This window comes from Osmerus eperlanus, chromosome 5, assembly GCF_963692335.1.
Source record: "Osmerus eperlanus chromosome 5, fOsmEpe2.1, whole genome shotgun sequence".
In the NCBI taxonomy this organism is placed as follows: Eukaryota; Metazoa; Chordata; class Actinopteri; order Osmeriformes; family Osmeridae; genus Osmerus; species Osmerus eperlanus.
The window spans coordinates 1,243,236-1,270,275 of NC_085022.1; the positions used below are offsets into that span (position 1 = coordinate 1,243,236).

At 52.0% G+C, this 27,040-nt stretch overlaps 1 protein-coding gene across 1 annotated transcript; it reads right to left on the reverse strand.

Moving 5' to 3' along the window:
• Positions 1–739: 739 nt before the first annotated feature.
• dgkzb (diacylglycerol kinase, zeta b) lies at positions 740–18,797 on the reverse strand. Its single transcript, XM_062460921.1, has 33 exons — positions 17,698–18,797; positions 16,586–16,694; positions 16,227–16,322; positions 15,974–16,051; positions 15,827–15,883; positions 15,669–15,737; positions 15,451–15,522; positions 15,234–15,350; positions 15,078–15,149; positions 14,864–14,965; positions 14,603–14,685; positions 10,496–10,556; positions 9,924–10,037; positions 9,510–9,650; positions 8,415–8,493; positions 8,204–8,259; positions 8,062–8,124; positions 7,868–7,941; positions 7,070–7,181; positions 6,620–6,819; positions 5,486–5,586; positions 5,146–5,237; positions 4,600–4,669; positions 4,344–4,384; positions 3,914–4,110; positions 3,613–3,714; positions 3,004–3,072; positions 2,819–2,853; positions 2,668–2,711; positions 2,456–2,576; positions 2,333–2,369; positions 2,090–2,189; positions 740–1,039 (listed from the first exon to the last, which is right to left on the reverse strand). Exons 1-33 carry the CDS (start codon positions 18,687–18,689, stop codon positions 923–925), a joined length of 3,873 nt encoding a protein of 1,290 aa, XP_062316905.1. The 5' UTR covers positions 18,690–18,797; the 3' UTR covers positions 740–922.
• Between the last annotated feature and the right edge of the window lie 8,243 nt (positions 18,798–27,040).

Below are 27,040 nucleotides of genomic sequence, written 5' to 3' on the forward strand. Positions count from 1 at the left end.
AAAAGCACAAGGTCCATCCACCCCCACCTGCCCACCCCCACCTGCCCACCCGTCCACCCCCACCTGCCCACCCATCCACCCCCACCTGCCCGGCCCCACCTGCCCACCCTCACCTGCCCACCCCCACCTGCCCACCCATCCACCCCCACCTGCCCACCCATCCACCCCCACCTGCCCGGCCCCACCTGCCCACCCTCACCTGCCCACCCCCACCTGCCCACCCATCCACCCCCACCTGCCCACCCATCCACCCCCACCTGCCCACCCATCCACCCCCACCTGCCCGGCCCCACCTGCCCACCCTCACCTGCCCACCCATCCACCCCCACCTGCCCACCCTCACCTGCCCACCCATCCACCCCCACCTGCCCACCCTCACCTGCCCACCCCCACCTGCCCACCCGTCCACCCCCACCTGCCCGGCCCCACCTGCCCACCCTCACCTGCCCACCCATCCACCCCCACCTGCCCACCCTCACCTGCCCACCCATCCACCCCCACCTGCCCACCCATCCACCCCCACCTGCCCACCCATCCACCCCCACCTGCCCACCCTCACCTGCCCACCCCCACCTGCCCACCCATCCACCCCCACCTGCCCACCCATCCACCCCCACCTGCCCACCCTCACCTGCCCACCCCCACCTGCCCACCCTCACCTGCCCACCCCCACCTGCCCACCCATCCACCCCCACCTGCCCACCCCCACCTGCCCACCCATCCACCCCCACCTGCCTGGCGTGTAGACCTGGAGGGGACCTCAGGAACCCTGTTCAACAGCTTCCTTCTGGAGAAGGATGGTTCGGCTGAGAGAGAGGAGGGGAGGAGGAAGATGGTGTGTGTGTGTACATGCACTTGTGTGTATATGTGTGAAAAAGAGAGGGTGTGTGTGTATGTACGTGTGTGTGTACGTATGTGTGTGTTAGACAGCAGTCTCCTGGTCCTCTCTCTGGATCATCTGGTAGTGCTGGCGGTTCTCCAGGTACTCCGCCAGCTCCTGGTCCTCTGCCTTCTCTGCTCGCTGCTTAGGTGTCTCACCCTGAGAGGACAGGAGGAAAGAGGGAACGAGGCGAAGGAGGGGGGCGGGCGGAATGAGAGGAAGGGTTTGGGACAGAATAAGCAGTTGAAAAAATTACAGAAGAGAAGAGAGAGAGTGAGAGAAAGAGAGATAAATGTTATTTTATTGTATATTTTATTTAATTCTAATTCCACTTAGTACTGCTAGTTTATGTACCTTTAGTATAGATAGTCCACATTTTTTAATTTTAGGTTCCTATATGTTTATTGTATGCACCTTCCTGCCAAAGCAAATTCCTTGTCTGTGCAAACTTTCATGGCAAATAAATCCCATTCTGAGAGGGGGGCACTGAAAACCTTGTAAAAGTTCAGTTGGTGAGCCTGAACTGTCCTCTCCAACACAACATAGAATGAATCAAAACATGAATCATTTTTAATTGTCTGGAAGAATTCTTTCCAGTGATGTGATGTTTCTGGTCACCCGTGACTTCACCATGGTGACAGGTTACTAAAGCTACGGAGGATCTATGAATCAGGCCAGGGGTCCTGCAGGGCTGCATTACTCACTGACACCAGACATTAATCATCATTATACACAGACTGCAAGTCCCTCAAGAATAAAAAAGGAGTTTCTTTTTACTGGACCTAACCTAGCAATTATGCTAACAATTAGCTCTAGTTGAATAGTTAGTGATTATGCTGCTAGATGTGGGATAAGCTAACTGCTAGCTGTGGGCAGAAGCTAAGTGCTAGCTGTGGGTGCAGAGGCTAGCTGCTAGCTGTGGGGGCAGATGCTAGCTGCTAGCTGTGGGTGCAGATGCTAGCTGCTAGATGCTAGCAGAGGCTAGTTTCTAGCTGTGGGTGCAGAGGCTAGCTGCTAGATGCTAGCAGAGGTTAGTTTCTAGCTGTGGGTGCAGAGGCTAGCTGCTAAATGCTAGCAGAGGCCAGCTGCTAGCTGTGGGTGCAGAGGCTAGCTGCTAGCTGTGGGTGCTGAGGCTAGCTGCTTGCTAGCTGAGGCTAGCTGCTACCTGTGGGTGCAGAGGCTAGCTGCTAGCTGCTAGCTGAGGCCCACCTGCAGGTTTGTCTTCATGAGAGATGCTCCGGCCTCCACCAGGTAGTGGCAGATGGTTCTCTCACACGCCGTGGCTGCTTTGTGAAGGGCGGTCTCCCCTCTTCATGACGCGCACACACACACACACATGCGGAGGCGTGAACACACACACATACGTACACACACACAACACTACCAGGTCAAACCACTACCAGGTCTCCAATCTTTATTACTTCAAACCCACATCAGACAAGAATGACTCACGTCTCCCTCTCTGGAACATCCAGGTGGCTTGTAGGAGCTGCACATTAACAAAGGAAAAAATGTCATACTTTAGTAAAGCCATCATTAATGTGCATGATTGAATATGGAGACTTTGAGTCGTACCGTTGTCTATGATGTACTTGACAATCTCCTTGTTGCCCAAGCTCACGGCATAGTGGAGTAACGTGCCCCCCAGGCTGTCCTGGGTCGCCATGTCGGCCCCCTGTTGGTGTAGCTCCCTGAGCTGGGGAAGGTACTGTGTCACTAACCTCATTTACACAAAGGCTTTCACCACTCATACATTAATAAATATGAATAATAATCTTTTGACTTACCCTGTGAAGGTCTTCTGACTTCACACACTCCATCAACTCTGAAACTGTCAAAACAACGATGAACTGTTACGTTGCCAGCACATTAGACACGTCAGTTCAAACACTTCCTTGTAGTCTGCCGGTAAGGAGGAACCAAAAACAAGATCTTTACCTTTTTCTGGGTCGCTTGAGGCAGTGCTTTCAGAACTGGGAGTGAAGAGATATTTATAAACAGGTCATTAGAATGAAGATATTTAGAAACTTGATTGACTTAATTTAGATGGTTAAAGGGCTACCTTAGATCCCCACCAAGCATGGAAAAGAAGAGCAATGAGTGTGCGACACAAAGAAGCATACCTAGACAAGGGTTTGAAACTGGCTAACGTTGCGGTGGACCGATGAACACTGACAACCTTAGCACCTCTCCTTGGTGTTAAAGACGAGGAAACAAAGACAGAAGCGACACGGAGCAGGAAAGAGAGAGACAAGAAGCGACACGGAGCAGGAAAGAGAGAGACGAGGTGTGAACAGACAGTATGAGGAAGCAGGAAGCAGAGTGATGACAGGCCTCCTGATCATGGAGGCCTGCATGCCTCAGACTGCAGCATTTCCATGTGTTGATTACCCTCATCAGTATCAGCCGATTAGCAGAATGAGTCAGGAGGATTTTTAATTATTAGCAGATAAGAAGCCCTAAACACCACAGTTAATAGTGCATTGTTTGGTGGCCAGCGAGGCTGGGGGCTGGATGTGAGGCTGGGGCTGGATGTGAGGCTGGGGCTGGATGTGAGGCTGGGGCTGGATGTGAGGCTGGGGCTGGATGTGAGGCTGGATGTGAGGCTGGGGGCTGGATGTGAGGCTGGGGGCTGGATGTGAGGCTGGGGCTGGATGTGAGGCTGGGGGCTGGATGTGAGGCTGGGGGCTGGATGTGAGGCTGACCTGCAGAGGCCTGGATGTGAGGCTGACCTGCAGAGGCCTGTCTTGGAGGAGGCCTGGGAGCCACCGTAGGCCAGAGTCTCGATCACAGAGCTGTCACTGGAAACCCTCTTCCTCTGAGAATCCCTCGCCCTGTCAAGAGAGGAGAATGGAGAAATTATAAAGAGACGAGAGAAAGAGAGAGAGAGGGAGGAACAACACAGAGAGAGAGAGAGAGAGAGAGAGAGAGAGAGAGAGAGAGAGAGAGAGAGAGAGAGAGAGAGAGAGAGAGAGAGAGAGAGAGAGTGAAGGACTATATGTGTCTGCATGTCTGCCTGCCTGTCCTTCTCACCGTGGTCCAGGAGAGGAGATGGGGGAGGAGGAGGAGGAGGGGAAGGCGAATTGCTGGGCGTCGGGCTGGGCCTCCCCGTAGGAGTCCACCAGGTCGGGCATGCCTGGAGACGTGCCCACCGTCTCCTTCAGCACCAGCTCAGGGTCCAGGATGAACAGCTCGTCCTGGGAGATCTCTGTCACGTAGTTCAGGTGCTCCTGCGGGCCACGAGGGAACACAGCATCGTGTCATCCATCAAACCAGTCAGAGGAGTACTGAATACTGTCCAGAGTTCAGGCCAGCAGTCTAGAGCACGATGCTTTCGAATAAACACACGCATCCAACTGAAGCCTGCTGAATATTAATACTTCAGTGTTTTTTCTCTTAATTATGTATTTAATTTGATTTATTTTATATTTAATAGAAGCAGGTTCATGTGTTGGTGGCTTACCTGCGCACGGTCTATCCTGTAGAACCGATCGGCAGTTGTGCCTAAAAGTGAAGACCACGCAGCAAAATGACTTTCACAGGTTATATTATGACACCAAGTAGGTGCATGGCCCCTTGTTTTAATGTCAGTAGCACTACTTGTTTTTACTTGTGTAACCTACTACTCAGGAAATGTACCAGATCTGCATTTCTAACGTCTCACACTGAGGAAGGAAGTATAGTGATCACAATTTTTGCTTCTGTTTCAGAATACTTACAGTCAAGAAAGCACCATTTCGGGGATAGCTTTTGGGAGGACAGACTCTCTGATTTCAACCCATCACTTTCCTGTAAAAGAAGTAGAATACATTTGAATAATTGAGCTCTTCTTCTTCAATAACAAATCAGTTATGACTTACTGTGCTTTGTTTTAACAGTGCCATGCAGTAACTACATCTTCCACAAGAGAGCAGAGCAGTTTAAATTACCGATCCTTCTCTCCTTCTCGTGTGAGAGGGTTCTCTTATCGCCCTACCTCGTGTGAGAGGGTTCTCCTTCTCATGTGAGAGGGTTCTCTTTCTGGCTTTCTCGTGTGAGAGGGTTCTCTTATCGCCTTCTCGTGTGAGAGGGTTCTCTTATCGCCTTCTCGTGTGAGAGGGTTCTCTTTCTCTCCTTCTCGTGTGAGAGGGTTCTCTTATCGCCTTCTCGTGTGAGAGGGTTCTCTTTCTCTCCTTCTCGTGTGAGAGGGTTCTCTTATCGCCTTCTCGTGTGAGAGGGTTCTCTTTCTTTCCTTCTCATGTGAGAGGGTTCTCTTATTGCCCTACCTCATCCAGGGTCTGCTGGAGAGTCTCAATGTGTGATCGACACGTCTCCAGGTCGCTGTCTCCCGGCACAATGATGACCCCCAGAGGGATAGCTGAGGGGGAGGGGGGGGGGGTGGAGGGAGGGGGGGGGGGGGTGGAGGGGGGGAGGGGGAGGGGGGGAGGGGGGGGGGGACAGTGTTATGGACACTGCAAAGCCTGCATGGTTCTTCTATTCCCATACACCATGGTGTACGGTGAGTATTGACATGGTTATATTAGGGGTATGTGTGTGTAAGTGTATGTGTGTGTAAGTGTAGTTGTAAGTGTGTGTGCATGCGCGTGTGTGTGTGTGTGTACTTACAGGCCTCTTTCAGTTTGTCCTTGTCGTAGTGCAAGGCCTCATATGCGTGCATGCTGATCCTGCTCACTCTGATCTGCAGGTTCTCAGGAAGGAACTGCTGACTGAACACACACACCAAGTTAGAGAGAGAGGAGGGAGGAGAGGACAGGAGATCTGGGAGGAGAGGAGAGGAGGGAGGAGAGGAGGGAGGAGAGGAGGAGAGGAGGGAGGAGAGGAGGGAGGAGAGGACAGGAGGGAGGAGAGGAGGACAGTAGGGAGGAGAGGAGGGAGGAGAGGACAGGAGGGAGGAGAGGACAGGAGGAGAGGAGGGAGGAGAGGACAGGAGGAGAGGAGGGAGGAGAGGACAGGAGGGAGGAGAGGAGGACAGGAGGGAGGAGAGGACAGGAGGGAGGAGAGGACAGGAGGGAGGAGAGGACAGGAGGAGAGGAGGGAGGAGAGGACAGGAGGAGAGGAGGGAGGAGAGGACAGGAGGGAGGAGAGGACAGGAGGGAGGAGAGGAGGGAGGAGAGGAGGGAGGAGAGGAGAGGACAGGAGGGAGGAGAGGAGGGAGGAGAGGAGGGAGGAGAGGACAGGAGGAAGGAGAGAGGAGAGGACAGGAGGGAGGAGAGGAGGGAGGAGAGGAGGGAGGAGAGGACAGGGGGAGAGGAGGGAGGAGAGGACAGGAGGAGAGGAGGGAGGACAGGAGGGAGGAGAGGAGGGAGGAGAGGAGGGAGGAGAGGAGGGAGGACAGGAGGGAGGAGAGGAGGGAGGAGAGGAGGGAGGAGAGGACAGGAGGGAGGAGAGGAGGGAGGAGAGGAGGGAGGACAGGAGGGAGGAGAGGAGGGAGGAGAGGAGGGAGGAGAGGACAGGAGGGAGGAGAGGAGGGAGGACAGGAGGGAGGAGAGGAGGGAGGAGAGGAGGGAGGAGAGGACAGGAGGGAGGAGAGGAGGGAGGAGAGGAGGGAGGAGAGGACAGGAGGGAGGAGAGGAGGGAGGAGAGGAGGGAGGACAGGAGGGAGGAGAGGAGAGGACAGGAGGAGAGGAGGGAGGAGAGGAGGGAGGACAGGAGGGAGGAGAGGAGAGGACAGGAGGAGAGGAGGGAGGAGAGGAGGGAGGAGAGGAGGGAGGACAGGATGTCTGGGAGGACAGTACTGACTCGTTGAGCTGGGGCATGGAGATCCTCCTCTTGGTCTTCTGCACCAGGTTGGCCTGGTTCCTGAGGGTGATGTGGATGAGGGAGGGGGCCAGCTTGCAGGGCTCCCCATCCACCTGCATGGGGATGGGCTTGGAGGTGGTCAGGGTCACCTCCTTACACTGGTGGAGACGCTCCCCGTGACCCCCCACCTGCAGCGTGGCCTGGGGGAGGAGGGGGGTAACAGGTGAATTGTTATTGCTTTACATTCAAGTTAATCTTGTTGTTCCAAAAGATGACTAAACAGGTGAAAACAGAATGCTAAATATTTACAGTTGACCATTATTATATAATTATCAACAACATAAACAACTAAATAAAATGTGCATTCTCCGCTCTATATTCACAGTGTGTACACGTTGGCATTAGCATTTAGCATCGAGCATAGCATCCATCTAAAAAAATTCAACTCACCAGGGAGGTCATAGTGAAGCCGATGACCTCGATGCAGCCATCGTCGTGTCTCTGGGGGTCAAAGTCGTTGTGGTCGCCAGGGTGACCCCAAGGCATGGTGCCAGCGCAGTACCTGAGGCCACACAGCAACACAAAACACAACATGAATCATCCAAATGATAATCATTACATTTTACAGTGAATGACTACTTACAGAGCCTACCATCCATCCTAATCCTGTGTGTATACAAACAGTCATGTTCTTGCATAGTTGTTTACATGAATATGTGTGTGAGCGCAGCGTGTGAGCACAGCGTGTGTGTGAGCACAGTGTGTGTGTGAGCACAGTGTGTGTGTGAGCACAGCATGTGTGTGAGCACAGCGTGTGAGCGCAGTGTGTGAGCACAGTGTGTGAGCACAGTGTGTGTGTGAGCGCAGTGTGTGTGTGAGTGCAGCGTGTGAGCGCAGCGTGTGAGCGCAGTGTGTGTGTGAGTGCAGCGTGTGAGCGCAGCGTGTGAGCACAGTGTGTGTGTGAGCGCAGCGTGTGAGCACAGTGTGTGTGTGAGCGCAGTGTGTGAGCACAGCGTGTGAGCACAGCGTGTGTGTGAGCACAGTGTGTGAGCACAGCGTGTGTGTGAGCACAGTGTGTGAGCACAGTGTGTGAGCACAGTGTGTGAGCACAGCGTGTGAGCACAGTGTGTGTGTGAGCGCAGCGTGTGAGCACAGTGTGTGTGTGAGCACAGCGTGTGAGCACAGCGTGTGAGCACAGCGTGTGAGCACAGCGTGTGAGCACAGTGTTTAAAAGTGAAAAACGTGAACCTGGGAATGTTGAGAAAGAGAAGACACTGCAACTTGAGGTCCTGAACTTTAGAGGTCAGGTCTGTGCCGTCACACTGGAGAGAGGACAATATGAGAGAGAGAGATAATAAGACTGCATGCACTTTCCTTCATACAGGGTTAGGGTTAAAGGTTAGGGTCAGAGTTCAGCCCTCCACACTTGATGTCTCACTCACCACAACTTTGATGTGTTTGGCCAGGTCTTTGGAGCTGCCACTTAAGAAGTCAGAAAAGGCCGTCTGCAGAAACACACCCTGTGAATTACTCACACAGAGGGAGGTCAAACTGCATAGATATACGTAACCTAGAGACACTCACCCCTGCATAGAACATCTTATTGCGAAAACGGCTGTTGAATTTCTCTGGGTTGGCCTCTAGGGGGAGACAGAACAACAGATCCAGAGAGGGGAGAGAGAGAATGAGACACAGGAAGGGGGGACAGAGCAACAAATAAGAGTATGTCTCTGTCTGTGTCAGGTACGTCTGAAAGCTGCTTTTACAGAAGGATTGGAACCCTAAGTGCACAGACCTCTGGACTCGTGGAAGCCCAGAGTGACGTGAGCGTCGAAGCCCAGGCTAAAGTAGTTGTTGAACACGTCTATGGGGAGCTGAAGGAGAAGAGCACACATGTGTATATATTAAGTACAGAAATAACATTTGATTTAAAATGTACATGCAGGACTGGATCGGGCTGGGGCAGGGCGGGGCGGGGCAGGGCGGGGTGGGAAAGTGCGGGGCAGGGCCGGAAAGTGCGGGGCAGGGCGGGAAAGTGCGGGGCAGTGCGGGGCGGGGCAGGGCGGGGCAGGGCGGGGCAGGGCGGGGCAGGGCAGGTAAGGGGGGGGCAGTGCGGGGCAGGGCGGGGCAGGGCAGGGCAGTGCGGGGCAGGGCGGGGCGGGGCAGGGCGGGGCGGGGCAGGGCAGTGCGGGGCAGGGCGGGGCGGGGCAGGGCGGGGCAGGGCGGGGCAGGGCGGGGCAGGGCAGGTAAGGGGGGGGCAGTGCGGGGCAGGGCGGGGCAGGGCAGTGCGGGGCAGGGCGGGGCGGGGCAGGGCGGGGCAGGGCAGGGCGGGGCGGGGCAGGGCGGGGCAGGGCAGTGCGGGGCAGGGCAGGGCGGGGCGGGGCAGGGCGGGGCGGGGCAGGGCGGGGCAGGGCAGGGCGGGGCAGGGCGGGGCAGGGCGGGGCAGGGCAGGGCAGGGCGGGGCGGGGCAGGGCGGGGCAGGGCAGGTAAGGGGCAGGGCAGGGCGGGGCGGGGCGGGGCAGGGCGGGGCAGGGCGGGGCAGGGCGGGGCGGGGCAGGGCAGGGCGGGGCAGGTAAGGGGCAGGGCAGGGCGGGGCAGGGCGGGGCGGGGCAGGGCGGGGCGGGGCAGGGCGGGGCAGGGCGGGGCGGGGCAGGGCGGGGCAGGGCAGGTAAGGGGCAGGGCAGGGCGGGGCGGGGCAGGGCGGGGCGGGGCAGGGCAGGGCGGGGCGGGGCAGGGCGGGGCGGGGCAGGGCAGGTAAGGGGCAGGGCAGGGCGGGGCGGGGCAGGGCAGGTAAGGGGCAGGGCAGGGCGGGGCGGGGCAGGGCGGGGCGGGGCAGGGCGGGGCAGGGCAGGTAAGGGGCAGGGCGGGGCGGGGCAGGGCGGAACGGCACCTTGTCGGTCTGGTGCTCATCCTTCTCCTCCTGGCAGACCTCGGGGTTGGGCTCCACCTGCAGGGACCAGCGGTCCAGCTGGACCACGTTCCCATCTTCCACGTGAGACAGGATTTTGGACACCGGCTCGTCCGTGTAGCCCTGGACGAGAGGACACAGGACAGCTCTTTTTATTACATCTGGATTTCTTTATTTTATTTTTTGTACAAAATCACACAAAAGGCAAAGAAAAAGGCAAAGAAACACATTTACTTCTTTTGATCAAACACGTCAATAAATTGGGTCTTCATCATGAGACTGAGAGATTATAGAGTTTGGGTGTATGTATGGAGCATGGCGTTTCTAGTGGTTATGTTTCCTGTTCTCGTGTTGAATCCCGGGCGTTCCTGTCAGACTGGGGTGGTCCGTACTCACCCCTCCCCAGTTGAGGGTGCGCGCCAGGTCATTTCCTGTCCCCAGAGGAAGGATGGCCACCGCGGGCTGAGGGTTCAGTTGCAGCTGGTCCAGAACAGAAAGGATCCAACCCACCTGGAGGTCCACAGTCAGCATTACCATCCACAGTTAGCACTGCTAGCATGACCATCCACAGTTAGCACTGCTAGCATGACCATCCACAGTTAGCACTGCTAGCATGACCATCCACAGTTAGCACTGCTAGCATGACCATCCACAGTTAGCATTACTAGAATGACCATCCACAGTTAGCATTAGTACTAATACTATTCAAAATTAGCATTCCCTTCCACAGTTAGCATTGCTAGTAATTATGATCCACATTTAGCACTACTAGCATTCCCATCTACAGTCCGATTAAACTGTTACTCAGTAGGCCTACTAGGTATGCTAATAATTCATCGAATTCAAGCATTACTTCCACATATTCCTTAAGACAGGTCAACAACTTCTGGTAGCTAGCAGTTAGGTTAGCTACTTCTCACAACAAAATGCAGTTTGAGGAGTTTGGATGAAAGCGATATTCTACTTACAGTTCCATCCCCTCCACACGCTAATATCCGCAGGTTAGGCACTTTGGCATACATTTCCAACCTTGAGAAAACAAATGCACAACCAAACAAAACTCAACATGTCTTTCTAGTGTTGGTTGTAGCTGTGTGGCAAACAGGATGGTGAGGGTGGGTTGTAGCTGTGTGGCAAACAGGATGGTGAGGGTGGGTTGTAGCTGTGTGGCAAACAGGATGGTGAGGGTGGGTTGTAGCTGTGTGGTAAACAGGATGGTGAGGGTGGGTTGTAGCTGTGTGGCAAACAGGATGGTGAGGGTGGGTTGTAGCTGTGTGGTAAACAGGATGGTGAGGGTGGGTTGTAGCTGTGTGGTAAACAGGATGGTTAGGGTGGGTTGTAGCTGTGTGGCAAACAGGATGGTGAGGGTGGGTTGTAGCTGTGTGGTAAACAGGATGGTGAGGGTGGGTTGTAGCTGTGTGGTAAACAGGATGGTGAGGGTGGGTTGTAGCTGTGTGGTAAACAGGATGGTGAGGGTGGGTTGTAGCTGTGTGGCAAACAGGATGGTGAGGGTGGGTTGTAGCTGTGTGGTAAACAGGATGGTTAGGGTGGGTTGTAGCTGTGTGGTAAACAGGATGGTGAGGGTGGGTTGTAGCTGTGTGGCAAACAGGATGGTGAGGGTGGGTTGTAGCTGTGTGGTAAACAGGATGGTGAGGGTGGGTTGTAGCTGTGTGGTAAACAGGATGGTGAGGGTGGGTTGTAGCTGTGTGGTAAACAGGATGGTGAGGGTGGGTTGTAGCTGTGTGGCAAACAGGATGGTGAGGGTGGGTTGTAGCTGTGTGGCAAACAGGATGGTGAGGGTGGGTTGTAGCTGTGTGGCAAACAGGATGGTGAGGGTGGGTTGTAGCTGTGTGGTAAACAGGATGGTGAGGGTGGGTTGTAGCTGTGTGGTAAACAGGATGGTGAGGGTGGGTTGTAGCTGTGTGGTAAACAGGATGGTGAGGGTGGGTTGTAGCTGTGTGGCAAACAGGATGGTGAGGGTGGGTTGTAGCTGTGTGGCAAACAGGATGGTGAGGGTGGGTTGTAGCTGTGTGGCAAACAGGATGGTTAGGGTGGGTTGTAGCTGTGTGGTAAACAGGATGGTGAGGGTGGGTTGTAGCTGTGTGGTAAACAGGATGGTGAGGGTGGGTTGTAGCTGTGTGGCAAACAGGATGGTGAGGGTGGGTTGTAGCTGTGTGGCAAACAGGATGGTAAGGGTGGGTTGTAGCTGTGTGGCAAACAGGATGGTGAGGGTGGGTTGTAGCTGTGTGGCAAACAGGATGGTGAGGGTGGGTTGTAGCTGTGTGGTAAACAGGATGGTGAGGGTGGGTTGTAGCTGTGTGGTAAACAGGATGGTTAGGGTGGGTTGTAGCTGTGTGGCAAACAGGATGGTGAGGGTGGGTTGTAGCTGTGTGGTAAACAGGATGGTGAGGGTGGGTTGTAGCTGTGTGGTAAACAGGATGGTGAGGGTGGGTTGTAGCTGTGTGGTAAACAGGATGGTGAGGGTGGGTTGTAGCTGTGTGGTAAACAGGATGGTGAGGGTGGGTTGTAGCTGTGTGGCAAACAGGATGGTGAGGGTGGGTTGTAGCTGTGTGGTAAACAGGATGGTGAGGGTGGGTTGTAGCTGTGTGGTAAACAGGATGGTGAGGGTGGGTTGTAGCTGTGTGGTAAACAGGATGGTGAGGGTGGGTTGTAGCTGTGTGGCAAACAGGATGGTGAGGGTGGGTTGTAGCTGTGTGGCAAACAGGATGGTGAGGGTGGGTTGTAGCTGTGTGGCAAACAGGATGGTGAGGGTGGGTTGTAGCTGTGTGGTAAACAGGATGGTGAGGGTGGGTTGTAGCTGTGTGGTAAACAGGATGGTGAGGGTGGGTTGTAGCTGTGTGGTAAACAGGATGGTGAGGGTGGGTTGTAGCTGTGTGGCAAACAGGATGGTGAGGGTGGGTTGTAGCTGTGTGGCAAACAGGATGGTGAGGGTGGGTTGTAGCTGTGTGGCAAACAGGATGGTTAGGGTGGGTTGTAGCTGTGTGGTAAACAGGATGGTGAGGGTGGGTTGTAGCTGTGTGGTAAACAGGATGGTGAGGGTGGGTTGTAGCTGTGTGGCAAACAGGATGGTGAGGGTGGGTTGTAGCTGTGTGGCAAACAGGATGGTGAGGGTGGGTTGTAGCTGTGTGGCAAACAGGATGGTGAGGGTGGGTTGTAGCTGTGTGGCAAACAGGATGGTGAGGGTGGGTTGTAGCTGTGTGGTAAACAGGATGGTGAGGGTGGGTTGTAGCTGTGTGGTAAACAGGATGGTGAGGGTGGGTGGTAGCTGTGTGGTAAACAGGATGGTGAGGGTGGGTTGTAGCTGTGTGGTAAACAGGATGGTTAGGGTGGGTTGTAGCTGTGTGGCAAACAGGATGGTGAGGGTGGGTTGTAGCTGTGTGGTAAACAGGATGGTGAGGGTGGGTTGTAGCTGTGTGGTAAACAGGATGGTGAGGGTGGGTTGTAGCTGTGTGGTAAACAGGATGGTGAGGGTGGGTGGTAGCTGTGTGGTAAACAGGATGGTGAGGGTGGGTTGTAGCTGTGTGGTAAACAGGATGGTTAGGGTGGGTTGTAGCTGTGTGGCAAACAGGATGGTGAGGGTGGGTTGTAGCTGTGTGGTAAACAGGATGGTGAGGGTGGGTTGTAGCTGTGTGGTAAACAGGATGGTGAGGGTGGGTTGTAGCTGTGTGGCAAACAGGATGGTGAGGGTGGGTTGTAGCTGTGTGGTAAACAGGATGGTGAGGGTGGGTTGTAGCTGTGTGGTAAACAGGATGGTTAGGGTGGGTTGTAGCTGTGTGGTAAACAGGATGGTGAGGGTGGGTTGTAGCTGTGTGGTAAACAGGATGGTGAGGGTGGGTTGTAGCTGTGTGGCAAACAGGATGGTGAGGGTGGGTTGTAGCTGTGTGGCAAACAGGATGGTGAGGGTGGGTTGTAGCTGTGTGGCAAACAGGATGGTGAGGGTGGGTTGTAGCTGTGTGGCAAACAGGATGGTGAGGGTGGGTTGTAGCTGTGTGGTAAACAGGATGGTGAGGGTGGGTTGTAGCTGTGTGGTAAACAGGATGGTGAGGGTGGGTGGTAGCTGTGTGGTAAACAGGATGGTGAGGGTGGGTTGTAGCTGTGTGGTAAACAGGATGGTTAGGGTGGGTTGTAGCTGTGTGGCAAACAGGATGGTGAGGGTGGGTTGTAGCTGTGTGGTAAACAGGATGGTGAGGGTGGGTTGTAGCTGTGTGGTAAACAGGATGGTGAGGGTGGGTTGTAGCTGTGTGGTAAACAGGATGGTGAGGGTGGGTGGTAGCTGTGTGGTAAACAGGATGGTGAGGGTGGGTTGTAGCTGTGTGGTAAACAGGATGGTTAGGGTGGGTTGTAGCTGTGTGGCAAACAGGATGGTGAGGGTGGGTTGTAGCTGTGTGGTAAACAGGATGGTGAGGGTGGGTTGTAGCTGTGTGGTAAACAGGATGGTGAGGGTGGGTTGTAGCTGTGTGGCAAACAGGATGGTGAGGGTGGGTTGTAGCTGTGTGGTAAACAGGATGGTGAGGGTGGGTTGTAGCTGTGTGGTAAACAGGATGGTGAGGGTGGGTTGTAGCTGTGTGGTAAACAGGATGGTGAGGGTGGGTTGTAGCTGTGTGGTAAACAGGATGGTGAGGGTGTAGCTGTGTGGCAAACAGGATGGTGAGGGTGGGTTGTAGCTGTGTGGTAAACAGGATGGTGAGGGTGTGGCTGTGTGGTAAACAGGATGGTGAGGGTGTGGCTGTGTGGTAAACAGGATGGTGAGGGTGGGTTGTAGCTGTGTGGTAAACAGGATGGTGAGGGTGTGGCTGTGTGGTAAACAGGATGGTGAGGGTGTGGCTGTGTGGTAAACAGGATGGTGAGGGTGTGGCTGTGTGGTAAACAGGATGGTGAGGGTGTGGCTGTGTGGTAAACAGGATGGTGAGAGTGTGGCTGTGTGGTAAACAGGATGGTGAGGGTGTGGCTGTGTGGTAAACAGGATGGTGAGGGTGTGGCTGTGTGGTAAACAGGATGGTGAGGGTGTGGCTGTGTGGTAAACAGGATGGTGAGGGTGTGGCTGGTCCTCCTACCCCTCTCTAGGTCCTCCCTGTGTGAGGTCAAACACCTGGCGTGGGTTCAGGTACCACATGAACGACTGGATTATCTTAGCTCCCTGGAGAACACAGAGAAAACAGTGTTTACAATCCATCAGACACTAATATTCTACCCACAACCTAACCTGATGACCCAGATATACAGATGCAATATGTAGCCGCGTGAAACGCATCAGTTATGTGCTAATTGGGGCCAAACGTGTGAAGTCTCTGGTGGTGCTGGAGGATGCGGGTCACCTGGTTGCCTCCACTCTTGGGGTTGACGAACACCAGCAGAGGCTTCATGAGCTGGGAGGGAATGGGCTTCACGACAAAGGGCTTCCACTGGCCGTCCTGGAGCTGTGGACAGGAGAGGAGGTCAGGCTAGGACAGTCTGTGGTGTGGGGTAAGGTGGGGTAAGGTGGGGTAAGGTGCTCGGGGGGGTTCATGTGGCTTCACTGCTGTAGCTAACCTCTGGACCCTTCTTGCTGGGCTTGCACTTAAGAGACGTGCGTTTCTTCTTTTTACTTGATTTTAACGAGGTCTGAGGGAGACAAAGCAATTACGTATGTAAGTTTACAGTCACGATCGCTAAAATACCTCAGGTGTGTCACCCAACTGCGATTACCTGCGCTTTCCGGACGCGTACGATCCAGGTGGGAGGGACGATGACAGAGGCATGTGCTCCCAGGGAGCAGGGCTCTTCGATCTGCTGCAGCATGAAGCAGGTCACCTTGTTGTGGTACTGCAACACAGGGGTGGGGGTGACCATGACCAACAGTTACCAGGAGACTGAGAGAAGGTCTGGCCTTCAGATATCTGACTCAGAGAGAGGGATGACTCACTGCCTGCTTGCACCACGAACAGCTAATGGCAACAATCTCTTTACTGTGGAACGAGAACTTCTGCTGGAAACCCTGTGATGGTGACAAAAACATTAAACACAAACGGGATGATTCATTTATACGTTTATTCCTGGCTCTTTAAGTGTTGTAATAACGGTAGCATTGTGCTTGTGAGCACAATGCTACCCTGGGGAGCAGTAATAGAAATGGTTAGCGACCTTCCCGCACTGTCGACACTTCCCCCCCTGCCGGCGCCTGTGGACCCAGTGGTGTCGGACAACGTTGGGCTGAGATTGAAACACCAGTGATCAGTCATCTCACACTAATATACACTTAACCATCCAGTAGACTGGAACAAATAATATGCAGTACTGACTTCTCGAATGTTCCTGGATCCTGGATCCCTGAACGATGGCTTGCACCTGAAATTTATCTACGGAGAGAAAAAGTATACGTTTTAAAAATGACCAACTTCAAGCACATTCACTCTGAATATTCATCCAGTTTCCATTCAACAACTTACTTTTTCTAGCTGCTCAATACACATTGTATGGACCGATATCTTGCAACCAGCACATTTCTTCCTTGCCACCGATTTTTGCTTTGGGAGCATGATAAAGAGAGAAAATTAGTCATGAAACTACAAAGAAAGAAGAGGATTCTGACATCAATAAACCGTCATCTCCATTCTGTCTAATTGACTTCCACAGATACATCAATCTGCAGCCAGGGGGCGATCTAACCCACAATTTGGGTTCTGGAGCAGGAAGTCTCACCATGGTTTTGGCGATGCAGTACTGCTCCCCTACATAGCAGAAATCCCCAGAAACGCTTGTTTCAAACCAGATATGGTCCCCAAACTGGGCGTTTTCCTGTGAAGGAAGTGATCATTATACACCTCCATGTTGTCAGCCTAATTTAATACAGAATTTTAAATTAGAACCAGACATTTGGGCTGATTAAATCATTTAACCATCTAAAACTCACACAACTCTGAGGTAACAAAGTGAACTGCATCAGGATCAACTTCAATATATATATTTGCCACAACATCTTAACTTAAGTTCATGTTCTTTTATCAAAATAGGAAGACATGTTGGGTTAGAAAAGAACTACAAATCCCATGTCCACTCACAGTCCAGTCCACGGTGCTGCGTATCTCTCTGGGGGGCTCAGTCTTGCAGGGCGAGGAGGCGCTGGGCTCGGTGGTCAGATGCTGCAGGCCAGACTTAGCTATGGCTTTCCTACAACAACACAGAAACACAGGCTTCTAAACATGCATGTCAACAATGACTCGATTTAGGGGCCATACCGAGATGAGTTTTTGCCATAAAAACTCATGTAAAATATATTGTGTAAAGGTGCTGAGGGCTATAGAGGTTTTCCTGTCATTGTTTAGTTGAACATGCGCTCTGTGCGCCTGCTGTCCTGTGTACGTGTGCTCATCATGCATGTGTGTCTGTAGGGTTAGTCACCCCAACCTCTGCCACAGACACACAGCAGCTGGAGCAACTGAACATTTGTGAGTCAGAACATCCAAAACATGCCTCCTAGACCTTTGTCTCTTTGCTCCCTGCCTCCCCCCCCCACACACACACACACACACACACACACCTGCCCCCTGAGTAAACTGTAGCAGCACAGTGGTGGGCAGCTAACCAGGAGATCAATGCAGTGGCGGTGAGTCACTTTGCTCAGAGCAGTGTCTCTTTGTCAGCGCCGGGCTAATGAGCTGCAGCCTCAGAGGAGAGGCTCTACGTGACAGAGAATGAGCAGGTCAGGACACAACACACTGCTCCACCCCATCTGACCTGACCACAACAAGGACAATCTTATAAACTCCCTGTTAGCCTATTAGTTGAGGTTTCAGTGTTTAAATGGGGACAAATTGTTAAGATGTCAGAGCTCATTGTTGTTAGTGACTTGATTGTTGTTTTGTGTGTGTACCATGACAGAGGTGGCGGGTATTTTTTCCTTTTTGATATTCATCGGATGTCTAGTTTACAGAATAGGACAAATGAATATTATTTTGGAGCATCACAAATATTCTTTTAGCCTCCTCATGGCCAACGAATTCTGGTGCAGAGCATACATCTGTGGTTAGCGTCACAACAAACAAACAAAACACGACTACGTCATCAGTAACTCCACACACCACAACACACGACTGGATCTAGACGGCACAACCCCCACAGGCACTACGGCAACACATAGAGAGACGGGACCTGGAGGTCCTGGACTACGTACAGGAGGAAGCCAGTCCAGCTCTCCAGCCGGGGGTCATAGTGAGCCCCCAGCCCAGGACTGAGGGCCCCAGGGCCCCTGTAGAGGGCGGAGTGGTGGAGGTACACAGAGCTCCTCCGGCTGGGCATGGGGGGGCCGCGGCCCGGCCAGGGACTCCCCACCTTGGAGATGTGGGAGAGCCGCCTCCTCTTCCTCTGGCTGGACCGCACGTAGCGGCCCGCATCGCCCGGCAACAACCGCGAGGAGTTCCTTCTTAGGCAGCGAGGGGCACGTATGAGCGGCCGCGAGGGTGACGGCACGCTCTCCACCAGCGCCCCTAGAGGCGAGGAGGAGCTGGAGGGTCGGGGGTTGAGCCACCACGAGGTGTCCTCCATCTCCTGGTCCGACAAGCTGACGTCCTCGGCCACGGACGACTCCTCCTCAGAGGGCAGGTCTTCACCCTCCGACCGGCTGGCTCCATCGTCGGGGCTCAGGTCGTCGCTGTCGTCCCCGTCGGAGTGGAGGGTGCTGGAGGGGGACGGGGGCTGGTTGCCTACCCTCACCTCCACCTGGGGCTCCCCGGCGGGCCCCCCTCCTCCCCCCTCCTCATCCTCCTCGGTCATCTGGATGAGGCTGGCCAGCAGCATGGACGGCCCCAGCAGGTGGGTGTCGATGGTGCGCAACTTCCCCGCCTTCCTGCGCCGCACGGCGAAGCGCGGGTTCATGCTGGGAGTGGTGGTGCTGGATCGCCTCCGGACGTAGCCGGACGCCTTGCTGTAGCTGGACGCCTTGCCGTAGCACACCACCCTGGCCAGCCTGCCGCCCCCGGCGCTGGGCCCCTGCTGCACGCGGGAGCCCCGGCGCTGGGCCAGGGCGGCCGACGGGAGCCCTACGCTGGAGCGCCGCCGGGCCTTGCTGGTCGGCACGGCGACACTAGGCCGGCGGGCGCAACAGTAGACATCCTCGGACGGAGGGCCGGTGTCCTTCCGCTTGAAGTGGCGGAAAAAGGTGTCCATAGCGACGGGGACCCGGGGAAGGATGGTCCTTCTTAGATTATCCTCTCACGCTGTTGGTGCAGAAATACGTCAACGAGGGACACAGGATTAGAGAGCCCAGCCCAGCCCGGCCCAGCCGAGCCCAGCTGAGCCCAGCTGAGCCCAGCCGAGCCCAGCTGAGCCCAGCTGAGCCCAGCCCAGCCCGGCCCAGCCGAGCCCAGCTGAGCCCAGCTGAGCCCAGCTGAGCCCAGCCCAGCTGAGCCCAGCCCGGCCTGGTGTAGCCTAGTCCTGTCTAGCCTAGCCTAGCCTAGCATTCCCCAGCCCAGCCCGGACGTTATAACTGTCTGAAGAAGCAGAAGCTGTGACAAAACAATGCCAAGGAGGAAGTTGAGGAAGTTTGCAGTTCAGTGCAGCTCTTAGCTGCGGATGTACAAACATTTCAGACGACACCACTCCAGAGCACATCCCTGAGAGCACGCTGTAGTAAACACCTGAGCTTAATCCAACCAGAAAGTCAGCAGACCCAGGCACACACACACAAACACACTGAATACTAATCCCATATTTATAGGGTCACCAAACGTTGTCCCTGATATTTGAATATGTGTGTAAAGGTCAAACAGTGAGAAGGTCTCAGACTCTCTGCTGATGATCGTTAGCATGTGGCTAGCGAGCGGTGGCTAGCTGCAGCAGGGGCAGGAACAGGGGCAGGGACAGGGACAGGGGCCGGGACCCTGGGACAGCGACAGAGACCTCCAGAGAGACAGAGCTGTTTTAGACCTTCAGTCGCTTGTCTCTCACTCAGCTGTTATTGAGCACAGACCTTCACACAAATTCAAATTAGAAAAAAAAGTCAAAACAGTTGATTACGGAACAAAGAAGCGTGCAGCATGGACTCACACACAGACCTTCCTTATGTGTGACGGGCCCTCTCTACCTGCTCTCTCTCCCCGGTCTCTCTCCATCCACTCTCTACCCCCACTCTCTCTCCCGACTCTCATCTCCATCTTGGGACAAAATACAATTCTAACCCTGGGCTGAGACTTTGATGATCCGCCTCCTGGCTCCATTGAAGGAGGACGCACATTAAAGCAGATCTGCTCCCCACAAAGGAGGCCTGTGAAGAGGGGCAGCAGAGCGCTGGCGTGAGGAGGGATGTGAATAATGTGAAGAGGAGGGGAGTTTCCTCTGCCCTGGCCCTGCTCCCAGCCTGCTGGAGGAGAGCTACACCCACAGACACCACTGGCAGGGCAGAGCTACACCCACAGACACCACTGGCAGGGCAGAGCTACACCCACAGACACCACTGGCAGGGCAGAGCCGCCACATGAAAGGAATACATCAGGAAACAGACTCTGTGGTTGTTGAGTAACACCTAGGAGAGAGAGAGGTGGGTGTGGAGAGTTCATACTCAAGCGCTGGTCTCATCAAGTATTGAGAGGAAGCACTGGCTAATCCACTTTCATGCAACTGGCAAGAGTGTGTGTGTGAGAGGAACAGGGTTGGCCTGCCCTACTTAAGGCTTGATAGATAGATAGATATAGAAGCCAGCATGCCTTCCTCCCACAAAAACTACATCTCCAACAGGTTCAACTGCCAGTGTTGCACATCTGCACCCAGCCTTACGAAGAAAGAAAAAACACTCTGGGGAAATATTTCCATGCGTTGCGTGTTCAGAATCCACTGACTATAGTGGTACAGCCCTCAGCATCATCTCTGACTCAGGACTCCTGCTGAACAAGTGACCTAGGAGCAGCAGTACCAGGGGAGCAGACCTGCGGCTGGGCCATGGGGAGGGCCCTGGGAGGGGACATCATCTGGACCTGGGTTGAGCCGTGGAGGCCAGGGGGCCCTCTGATTAAAGGGCAAACACACAGGTCTCTCAGCGGTGGGGCTGAGAGCTGGCAGCAGCCGAGCCAGGAAGCCCAGCGCAGCCATTAGCGTCGCCTGAGAGGAACCACATCTCATCCTCACACCCGCTCGTCATATCAGATAATCAGTAATTATCTGTCTGTGTGTACATCGTTAACCATTTCCACTTAGATCAACATATTTGTGATTAGTGTCTGAGTTAACATACTCTGAAAGGAGAGTATGTAGCTTGAGCACAGTTTAAACTTAATTATACTAAAACAAAATAAAACTTGTAACATAAGAGACCTTACACAGCATTTCACCTTTTCATGTTTTCCTTCAGACCGCTCATGTCTGCTGTATCCTTGGCAACTAAGACAGGAAGTGAAGAACATTCCTGGAAGAGAGGCAGCTATTCTGGGCTCGTCAATCTCATCAGAAAGGAACTTTAAAGAGAACACTATCATAGGAGGCACTATTTGACTCATATTTGTCTGAGTAAGTGGGCCAGATGAGAGGTACTCTGTCCCCAGAGACACCCCCCCATACACACACACTCTCATTCCCCACCCTTATCCTATTATGGATAGAGACACACACACACACGTTTAAATACTATGATGGTGAGTCCTGGGTTCGAACCCAGCTCAGGCCATTTCCTGCATGTCTTCCCCCCCTCTCTCTCCCTGCTCTCCCCTCTCTCCTCTCTCTCTCTCTCCTCTCTCTCTCCCTCCTCTCCTCTCTCCCTGCTCTCCTCTCTCTCTCTCTCTCCCTCCTCTCTCCTCTCTCTCTCCCTGCTCTCTCCCTGCTCTCCTCTCTCTCCCTGCTCTCTCCCCTCTCTCTCCCTGCTCTCTCCCCTCTCTCTCCCTGCTCTCTCTCCTCTCTCTCCCTGCTCTCTCCCCTCTCTCTCCTCTCTCTCCCTGCTCTCTCTCCTCTCTCTCCCTGCTCTCTCCCCTCTCTCTCCTCTCTCTCCCTGCTCTCTCTCCTCTCTCTCCCTGCTCTCTCCCCTCTCTCTCCCTGCTCTCTCCACTCTCTCTCCCTGCTCTCTCTCCTCTCTCTCCCTGCTCTCTCCCCTCTCTCTCCCTGCTCTCTCCCTGCTCTCTCCCTGCTCTCCTCTCTCTTTCTCTCTCTCCAACTGTCTGATAAATAAAGCCAACAAACCCCTCCATCCTAATAAACCGCTCTGGTGTTGAGCAGGTTTAGCTCCTCTCAGGGAAGCTGTTCCTCTCACTCTAGGAAATGAGACTGGATAACCCTGTTTCTGCTGCTTCCCGCCGTGGTGACGTGGCAACAGGAGACTCACTCACAGACAGGCCTGACCAACACTGAGCGGAACTTCTCTATTTATAGAAACTTTCTACCACTTTCATTTGAAGGCCACACCTACAGAGCCCTCTGTAAGCCCTCAGTAATATTCAAAACATAAGGTCACAATCTACTGGTCACAACAGGTGAGGGATGCAGGTCAGACATTTTACATCCTGGTACGCCTGGGGACCGACGTCAGTTCAAATGTTAACTGACGATGTTATATGCATCTGGTACTAGATATGATGAGCTGCTTTCACATCTATCACTGATAAATGGAACAGCAGTGGGATGAAGTGGGGTGACCAGCCTCGTCTAATCCAACCGTATTCTCTCTCTGTACTGTCACTATACAGTACATCTTTCTGTCCTGAGTTAGTAACAACAAATCTTAGTCAGAGCTAATTTAGCCTTTAGAAACCTATTTACAGCTTTAGATTTCTCAGGAACATAAATCAAAACAAGTGTCAAATATTCCTCTGATAGTTCTGTTTGATGTTTGAAACATGCGGTGGTGGTGAATCACACATTACTACACTGGCATAAATAAGTCACATCAATACAGATATTAGTCACAAAGGAGCGCTGGTGTGGTGTCATGATCCTAGCCTAGTTTCACTCTTATGAGGCGAGGAAGACTTCAAACCAGACCTGAACATTATTGGCATAGATTAAAGATAATCCATAAACCAGTTATTTTGTGTTATCTTTAAGAGCTGAATTGAGTCAAGTTTAAATTAATAATTTAGATATTAAGAAGTATTCAATAAGAAATTGAACTGACCTTTCAATAATATAGTATAACATAGTATAATATAGTATAAACCCCAGGCTTTCTGAAAGCTGTAGCTGGTTTCAGAGGTGTTTGTGTGGGGAGAAATCATGCAGATCTAACCCCCTGATTTGTTGGAAATCAATTCACAGACTTTTACAGATCCTAAACCGTTCTCTCCAGTGAATGTTAATACATATTAAAAAGATCTGCTTCCCAATAGAGCCTCAATTTTAAGCTTTAATTTTAACTAATTTTACATCTAGGATTAGAACCATTCAAACAGAAACACAACTACACCATCATGCACATAAAGCACAATCCATTCAAAATTACTTAACCTAAATATTTAAAGATGAGATGTTCCTTAAAGGTTTAAGGCAATAGGATTATAAATCACAACACTGCTTTCGCAAAACGAATGAGTACAACAAACATACAACATAGGCTAATCTTTCAGTTTCGTTCTAATACTTTCCTTCTAAGAAACAAGTAGTTGTATACAACCTGTGAGTGAGGCACTCAATCACTCCAGATCTCCTCTGTAGTGAAGCACAGCCAGCACACGCTCGTTACCATAGAGAAGGGAGGATGAAGGAGAGGAAGAAGGGAGAAGTAGGAGGTCCAATGTGATCGATTAACAACCACCCCATCCACACCCACCCCATCCACACCCACCCCCACGCTGGTCTGCCAGTGTGTGATCTATGGAGGGGGAGAGTGGGGAGAGTGGCAGAACGAGAGAGGAGTAAGCTGTTGTTTTAAATAACTAGGAGTGTTAACTGGATGAGATAACTCACTAAGCCAGGAGCGTGAGAGCTAGACCACACACAAACACAAACAACTCAGTTTCAAGCACACAGCCAGACATGCACTCGGACGCCGCACACAACAATCACATGTTTATTAAAGGATTCAAAGTGCATTTGTTTCCATCATCATTAAAAGGTGCTATTCACAGCTACATACGGGATCAAGTAACAGTTTCAGTCAACAGGTTGCTAACCACCACGTTTCCATTACTACATATTACATACTACTACACAGTAGGGGTGGGAATCTGTTGGTACCTCACGATTCGATTCTTGGGGTCACGATTCGATTAAAAATTGTTTCAAGATTTTTCCGATTCACGATTTTTTCAATTCACGATTTGTTTAATTTGTTATCAAATTTCGATTCAATATAGGCTTACATATGATTCCAGGTTGCTGTTTAGTGTTACTTGTTTCTATTTGACTGTGATGGGGCAGTTAAGTGTTGAAGAAAAAAATCCCAATGCATCAAAACCTTGAAATGTATTGTTTTTCTTGCAGTTTAGTAAACTCTTGTTATAAAAAAATCAAAATATTGTTATAAAAAGAAAACAAATTATAATTTTTGAATCGATATCAATCCCTAGAAGACTGAATCGCAATTCAAATGCAAATGAACCCCTACTACACAGCCATATATACACATAATAACTATACAGCCATATATACACATTATATACACACATACAGCCATATATACAGTACACGGTATACCCATATTGCTAGATATATGAATGATATAGGATAGAAGCATATAGGAAGAGGGTCTATATGTCAGAGATCTGAGAACAGCTGATGGTTTGTTCTGGTGTGTTTTGTTCAGGTCCACTTCATCACTGAGCCTCTGGAGATGAAACAAGGCCAGGAAGCTCCACTCAAACACTCCCAGCATGCACTTCATTACCACTTCAAGGTCCTCAGTTGTTGCATTATGGATCAGTTATCTTTAATCAAAAAAAAGAAAGAAAACCTATAACGATTTTGAATTGTAATCTGAAACGTAACAACTTTTGCGTTTCAATTCTTGGGACTGTTCACAAACACAGCATAGCCCTTCATAATCATCTGCTTGCAGCTCTGCCACCAGTGTTACAAATTAGAGAAACACAAAACGTGTTTCCAAATGTATCTAATTACCAGGGGTTTGTGGAGAATAGGATTCTGTCGGTTGGCTTTGCCGTTACCATGGAGCAGGGGGCATGGTAACCAGACCAGCCAATTCAAAGCCAGGATCTTTTAAATTAATAGTCCCTTCCTAAATGAATGGGAGTCAGGTGGCTGAGCGGTTAGGGAAGCGGGCTAGTAATCTGAAGGTTGCCAGTTCGATTCCCGTCCGTGCCACATGACGTTGTGTCCTTGAGCAAGGCACTTCACCCTACTTGCCTCGGGGGGAATGTCCCTGTACTTACTGTAAGTCGCTCTGGATAAGAGTGTCTGCTAAATGACTAAATGTAAATGAATGGTTTCCTCTTTCTCAAGACACTTTTTTCCTCATGTGTTATAGTTTAGCTTATTATTCACAAAAGCCACGCTAAAAAGTTACCCCAAAAAAGTGTCTTCACTTTCAGTCGTGGGAAGATACTGAAGACACCATGTATCAAGCAGCTACCTGACCGCTGCACCTCCCCCTGCCAGAGTTAACCTATCCTGGGGTAAAGAGCCTTCTTCACAGCCAAAACCAGAACAGATGCTGATTAGACCGTAGATACCCGGTCCAGACTGCCTGGTTCAGGCTGAGGTGGACATTCATTCTTTGTTCCTGGCTCTGTGTTGGGCTCTTTGCATGCGTCCAGTTCCTGGGCCAAAGGGAAGCCACTGCCCGATGCTTTCGGTATCTCCTCAGGTTTCTAGGGAACTGACACTGTGCCGTGGAGAGAGTGATGTATCCTGTTGCTTGTCAACTAGCGGGGACAAATAGACGTGGCTTCTGAATGCTTTAGTCTGGTTCTTAGCAGGACGAGATCTGTAAACACACACTGAGGGCAAGGAATGATTTAGGTCCACAAGCTGTCCCAGGTTTGAAGATTCTGGTTGGTTGAGAGGACAGACTCAGGAGTCTTATTAGGGGTCATTAGGTCAAACAGATCATAGCAATAATCCACATTAAAGGACGTTTAAAGAGGACCACTTGTACTACAGATATATTATCTGTAGTATCGTCTAAATGCATGAAATGAATGTGAACTATTAAGAATCTTTTTCTGGAAAATCAAGTAAAAAGTGTCTAAAAAGTGGGCATGTTATTCGTATGTAGCAATGCTGCCATCTAGTGGGTTGAAATGTTTCTTCGCTTTTTTTTTACAGTACAAAGTAAGAAAAGTTTTTTGGGATTTTACTGCTTGTGTAGAAACGATGCCAGCAGCTTTGAGGAAGGACAGGAGGAAGGTGTTACCTACGAGTGGCGTTGAGGTATGCAAGTTTAACTTCCTTGTTTCTATTTTTAGAAGCAGCACTCTCATGACCTCCTCCTCCGTGCTGCTCCTATGTGAACATCCTTTAGCTGTTTCTCCATTTCTCCTCCAGGGGAGAGCCTCTTCCTCTCCTCCTCAAAGATCCTCTTCTTCTTTTATCTCGCCATTCCTCCACCCTTCCTCCGTCAGCTTCCAGCGGCTGTCCCAACTTCCTCTCCTCTTCTCCATATCCCCCGTATACAAAAAAACAGTAGTTCGCGCTTTCATTCCTTTCTTAGACGTCACCATCTCTCTCTCCCTGTCTCTCTCTCTCTCTCTACCTCTCTCTCTCTACCTCTCTCTCTACCTCTCTCTCTCTCAACCTTTTCCCCCAAAGTGTCCGAACCTCTTGTCGTTTTCTCATTCCTAGAGTAGTACACAGGAGAGGTGCCCTCCTGTGTTTGCCCTGCTCCCCAAACACTCCTGTGCCTTACTCTGTGACAATGACCCTGCTGTATTAATAGAAACAGGGCAGCACACTGACAAAGATAGCCCAGGAAATGGGTCTGTGTAATCCCTGGGTCCGGACTGCCTCACCAGAGTGACACACACACACTCACTCTCACACACACACACACACTGACACATGAACGCAAAATCCCCCAGTCAGGCCTGTGTGAGTGAACATACACACCAGCATAAAGGTCTTCATAGTCAGCTTCAGGTTTTGTTTGATCTCATCCAATACAAGTCAAGTTTGCCTAGGGGGAAGTAGAGCTAAATAGAAAGAAGTGGTTTTTTATTTAATTACTAGGGGTAATTGTCGGTGTATGATTAGTGCGTATCTGACAGTATGTGTGAAGGTTTTGACATCTTTGCATGCTTTGCAGGACAGTACATTAGCTGTAGCACACACAGTTCAGAGGGCAGGCTAGGATTTTGCCTGTGTGTGGTGTGTTAGCCTAGCATCTCTTTTAGGGCTCCGACACACCACACACACTCACACACACACACACACACTTACACACACACTCCTGTCCTGTCCGTGTTGGTGTCCTCACAGGTGTTAGCAGTAGGCCTGTGTAGAGGCTTCATGGGAGAGGAAGACACCAGCTGTCCACACACACACCAGACACACACACCAGACACACACACACACACCACACACACACCAGACACACACACCACACACACACACCAGACACACACACCACACACACACACCAGACACAC